Source organism: Otolemur garnettii, unplaced genomic scaffold (assembly GCF_000181295.1).
Source record: "Otolemur garnettii isolate 467f Iridium unplaced genomic scaffold, OtoGar3 scaffold00029, whole genome shotgun sequence".
NCBI classification, from domain to species: Eukaryota; Metazoa; Chordata; class Mammalia; order Primates; family Galagidae; genus Otolemur; species Otolemur garnettii.
Window position 1 is genome coordinate 15,050,838 of NW_003852424.1, and position 5,153 is coordinate 15,055,990.

The 5,153-nt window shown below is 51.8% G+C and overlaps 1 protein-coding gene across 3 annotated transcripts in view; it reads left to right on the top strand.

Moving 5' to 3' along the window:
- The window catches only part of DOT1L (DOT1 like histone lysine methyltransferase), a 93,682-nt gene that overhangs the window by 67,105 nt on the left and 21,424 nt on the right, over positions 1-5,153 (top strand). For all 3 annotated transcript variants that reach the window (XM_023512503.1, XM_023512505.1, XM_023512504.1), the window contains 5 exons: positions 515-616; positions 818-955; positions 1,509-1,634; positions 3,989-4,473; positions 4,599-4,734. In XM_023512503.1, coding sequence (XP_023368271.1) covers positions 515-616; positions 818-955; positions 1,509-1,634; positions 3,989-4,473; positions 4,599-4,734 — 987 coding nt within the window. The remainder of the gene's footprint in view (positions 1-514; positions 617-817; positions 956-1,508; positions 1,635-3,988; positions 4,474-4,598; positions 4,735-5,153) is intronic.

Below are 5,153 nucleotides of genomic sequence, written 5' to 3' on the forward strand. Positions count from 1 at the left end.
TGGGGATTCGAACCCACCACCTTAGGTGTACGTGGCTGGCGCCTTAGCTGGTTGAGCTATAGGCGCCGAGCCTGAGCCCTAGTTTTTTGTTTGGACTTTTGTTTTAAAAACTAATGAGGCTTCTGCCATACTTTGCACAGACATACACATGTTTCCCCCTGTTTGGTTGACATCTCCTAAGGTGTCATTTTCCATTGGTGTCTGAAGGGTTTCACATTTAAGTGGCTCCATGTATCATGTCATGTTTAGGAACCTCAGCCCTTCCCACATAGATAGCCTCTTAGGATGGTTTGATTTCTGCTGTCATAGCAGCAGACTTCCTTGTAAATTCATGGGAAAGGGCTGATTCTGGTGCTTACCTGGGGTGGATCCCCTAAGGCAGTGGCTGGTCTCTGTGTGGTTGAAGCATGTGCTGCATGGGGGCTGCCAGGCTTTTCATAAGTGTATCTGAGGGGTGTTGTAGAGGGCTGGGCCCTTCCCTGGTGGCCCCCTGGTCACCTGCTGATCTCCCTAGGAGAAGAATGCGCAGCTGCTAGGCACGGCTCAGCAGCTACTCAGCCACTGCCAGGCACAGAAGGAGGAGATCAGGAGGCTATTCCAGCAGAAGCTCGATGAGGTAGTGGCTGTCCCACCAATGTCTGAACCAGGATGGGGTGGGGTGGGGAACTGGGACAGCTGGGGGTGGCCTAGACCTGGCACATTTCCCATCTGGCCTCCATGCCATTATGAGCTAATCCTCCAGACAGGAGTAGCCTTGGGTCTCGGTAGCTAAGTTGGGCCCCGAGTGCCCACTACCTGTGTGTCTTTTAATCTGCAGCTGGGTGTGAAGGCTCTGACCTACAACGACCTGATCCAAGCCCAGAAGGAGATCTCTGCACACAACCAGCAGCTTCGGGAGCAGTCAGAACAGCTGGAGAAGGACAACAACCAGCTGCGCAACCAGAGCCTGCAGCTGGTGGGTTCTTACTGGGTGGGGTGGGAGACTTAGAATATCATAGAGTACACAGGGGCAGGGAGGGTGGCTCTCCCTGAGCCTCCCTCTCTGGTTCCTCTATCCCTACTTTGTCCTGAGACTGCCTGTACAGTTTCTAAAACTCTGGCAAGGTGTTAGAGTTGGGGGCCTGGGCCCTGCCCAAAGGTCTTACTGTCTTTTTAGCTCCCCAGGCTCTGCTCCCTGCCTGGGCTCCTGTGGGTCTGCAGAACTGGCACAGATCTGTGCAGCCTCTCCTGTAGTGACTCATGATGTATGGTGCTGAATGGCAGCAGCCTTGCTTTCTAGGCCATGGTGTTGGCTCATGTACCTGCCTCTCCCTGCTTTTCCCAGCCCCACTGCAGCACTGAGGTCATGTCTGCACGTTTTAAAGGAGCCTTCTGGAGCCGGCCCTGTGCTATAAGCACACAGGCTCCTGGCTACCCGAGGGATCCCCACCCCCTTCTCTCCATGACCATGCAAGGTGTGCCAGCATGCCAGGCTTATTGTTGCAGCTATCCTGTCCTTGACCCTACAGCTCAAGGCTCGGTGTGAAGAGCTGAAGCTGGACTGGGCCACACTGTCCCTGGAAACGCTACTGAAGGAGAAGCAGGCTCTGCGGAGCCAGATCTCAGAGAAGCAGCGGCATTGCCTGGAGCTGCAGGTTGGCAAGCGTGGTGGCAGGGCAGTGGATAGAGGGACATTCCCTGATGCTGTGCCTTGAGCTGTGGGCACCTCGTGCTCACTGTACTGGGTTCCTGCGCACCATGTGGGAGGTTCCAGCTTGCTATTATCCCCTCATTTGGTGACTCAAGGCTCCTTTGGCTGAGTACTCTGATGCTAAACCTGCGATCTCCTGGCCACCTTCTAGTAAATAGCTTCTGAAAGAGTTACCAAAGAATTTGCTCCTTTTTTCTTTTTCTATTTCTTTTTTTTTTTTTTTTTTTGAGTCAGAGTCTCAAACTGTAGCCCTGAGTAGAGTGCCTTGGCCTCATAGCTCACAGCAACTCCAACTCTTGGGCTCAAGTGATCTTCTTGCCTCTTTTAGTAGAGACAGGGTCTCACTTTGCTCAAGCTGGTCTCAAACTTGTGACTCAAGCTATCCCCCCCTCCTTGGCCTCCCAGAGTGATAGGATTACAGGCATGAGCCACCACACCTAGCCAAGAATTTGCTCATGAAAAGTAGTTTGTGGCTTGGCACCTATAGCATAGTGGTTTTGGCACTGGCCACATACACCAAGGCTGGTGGGTTCGAACCTGGCCCAGGCCAGGTAAACAACAATGACATCTGCAACAAAAAAATAGCCGGGTGTTATGGCAAGCACCTGTAGTCCCTGCTACTTGGGAGGCTGAGGCAAGAGAATCGCTTAAGCCCTAGAGTTTGAGGTTGCGCTGAGCTGTGACGGCACAGCACTCTACCAAGGGCGACATTTTGAGACATTTTCTCAAAAACAAAAAAAAAATGAAAAAGAAAAGAAAATAGTTTGTGACCCGTCTGATTAAGAGTGAGACCCTGTCTCTACCAAAAATAGAAAAAACTAGCCAGGTATGGTGATACACACCTGTTGTCCCAGCTACTCGAGAGCTTCAGGCAAGAGGATCTCTTGAGCTCAGGAGTTGGAGGCTGCAGTGAGTTGTGATGATTCCTCTGCATTGCAGCCTGGGTGAGAGTGAGACCCTGTCTCTTAAAAAACGATAGGGCAGTGCCTGTGGCTCAATGGGTAGGGCGCTGGCCCCATGTACCAAGGGTGGTGGGTTCAAACCCAGTCCTAGCCAAACTGCAACAAAAAAAATAGCCAGGCTTTGTGGTGGGTGCCTGTAGTCCCAGCTACTCAGGAGGCTGAGGCAGGAGAATCACCTCAGGAGTTGGAGGTTGCTATGAGCTGTGTGGCAACACTGCACTCTACCCAGGGCGATAAAGGGAGACTCTCTCTCTCTACAAAAACAAAACAAAACAAAAGAGATAATAGCTTGTAATACTTGATAGTAACAGAAATGTGTCTGCTGAGGTAAGTTAGACAAAGGCATGAGAAGGATAGAGAGGCACAACATACTGAGTTTCCCTTTAAGGTACTCTCTCAGGAGTTGATTTTCATGTAGGTAGCTGTCAGGCAGTAACAAGAATAAAGCAGAAAGATGAATGGCATTAGTGTTTGAGTTACAGTTACCGAGACTTCAAGTATGAGGGCTCTGTCCTCCTGGTGTATTTTCTCTCCTTGGAGCACAGTTGCTCTGTAGCTGGGCCCTTGAGGTCTTTTCAAGTAGCCAATTATTACTGTAAAATAACAATTCAATGGCTTTTCTTTATACCAAAGACTCATCTTCAGACTTCCTTAAAACCATACTGCTAAAAGTAGATTTCTTGGTGTTTAGAGGTTTTACAATGTTCTGACACAGTATGGCCAGGTGTGCCTGCCAGCCTGCTAGCATGTTACAGGGAAGGAGTTTTTAGGCCTCATTCCCAGAGCTAGGCCTGGTCCGCATGGGTTTGCCTGGAGAAGGAGTTTCTGTAAAGAAGGAGTTTTGGTTCTGACACTGTCACAGTGTTTTCTGTGTAGTAATGTGTCTATCGTAGAAAAGGAAATTAAAAAGGTAGAATGAATAAATCAAGAGGAAGAAATTTCTCTCATGCCCATAGCCCAGGAAAAAAACACTGTTCCATCTGTAAGTGGTATGATCCTTCCACAAGTTTTACCTGTTGCTTTTATACTTACATATATGTTTTTAACAGAAAACTACTCTGTGTCTATTTGTTTCTTGCTATTCTTCGGGACCTGTTTCCATGTTGACAAGTACACACCTATAGTACCATCCTTGACAGTCACATGTTATATCTGATCTTCCCCACCCCTGACTCCATAGACAATAATTGGTTGCTTCGGGTTTTTTCTCCTACCCAATTGATTGGTATCTCCACAGCTCCCTCTGGGTGCCATCCTTGGCGTGTCCTGGGGATGGCATCCCTGGTAGTGGCCCAGTGGGATGGGCCTGCGTTTGACTCTTCCTTTCTCCCTTAAGATCAGCATTGTGGAGCTGGAGAAGAGCCAGCGGCAGCAGGAGCTCCTGCAACTCAAGTCCTGCGTGCCTCCTGATGACGCCCTGTCTACACACCTGCGTGGGAAAGGCACCCTGAGCCGAGATCTGGAGGCTGACCCCAGCCGGCTCCACCTTGAGCTAGACTGTGCCAAATTCTCACTGCCCCACTTCAGCAGCATGAGCCCAGAACTCTCCATGAATGGCCATGCAACCAGCTATGAGCTCTGTGGTGCCCTGAGCCGACCCTCGTCCAAGCAGAACACCCCCCAGTACCTGGCCTCCCCCTTGGACCAGGAGGTGGTGCCCTGTACCCCAAGCCATGGTGGCCGGCTGCGGGCGGAGAAGCTGTCTGGCCTAGCTGTGCCTGACTATACCAGGCTCTCCCCAGCCAAGATTGTGCTGCGCCGGCACCTGAGCCAGGACCATGCAGCATCAAGCAAGGCAGCCACCAGTGAGCTTCACCCACGGTGAGTGCCCTGAAGGGCAAGGGTTCAGCCCCTGCTGTTGTAGGGGATCTTCCCAGTGGGAACTCTTCAGTTTGGAAGAGTTCTGGGTGTTTGCTGGGCCCGGGAATAACTAGGTCTTCTTCCAGAGCTGAACACATCAAGGAGAATGGTCTTCCCTACCAGAGCCCTGGCACATCCAACAGCATGAAGCTAAGCCCTCAGGACCCACGGCCTCCTTCCCCTGGAGCCTTACAGCTCACCGGGGAGAAGAACAGCGAGAAGGTAGGACCCCCACCCTCTACCTGTGCTTCTAGGGCTCGCACCAATATTCTTTTAGCTTGGGAAGGGCGAGACCGACTGCCCAGGGCTTTGGTGTAGCAGGAGAGGAGGTCCTTCCTGGTCACCCCAGCATGGGGCACACTGTGGGGTAATGTTTGGCCTGGAGCAGAACCTGTGTGTCCAGTGGGGGCAGGTACTATGGAAGGTGTGGGGTTGGGGCATTGTCTGTCCTTGGGGCTGGGAGCATGCAGAGGCCAGCTTAGGAGGCCACTGCCCAAGGGGACCTGCTATGGGGGCCTGGCCAGTGTGTGTAGGGATGGATTGTGGGGAGGGGAGGGGCAAATCTTCCAGGGGAGCAGGTTGGGGTGGGAAGGTGGGGCCACCTGCTGGGCATCCTCTAAAAGTGACAAGAGTATGATTTT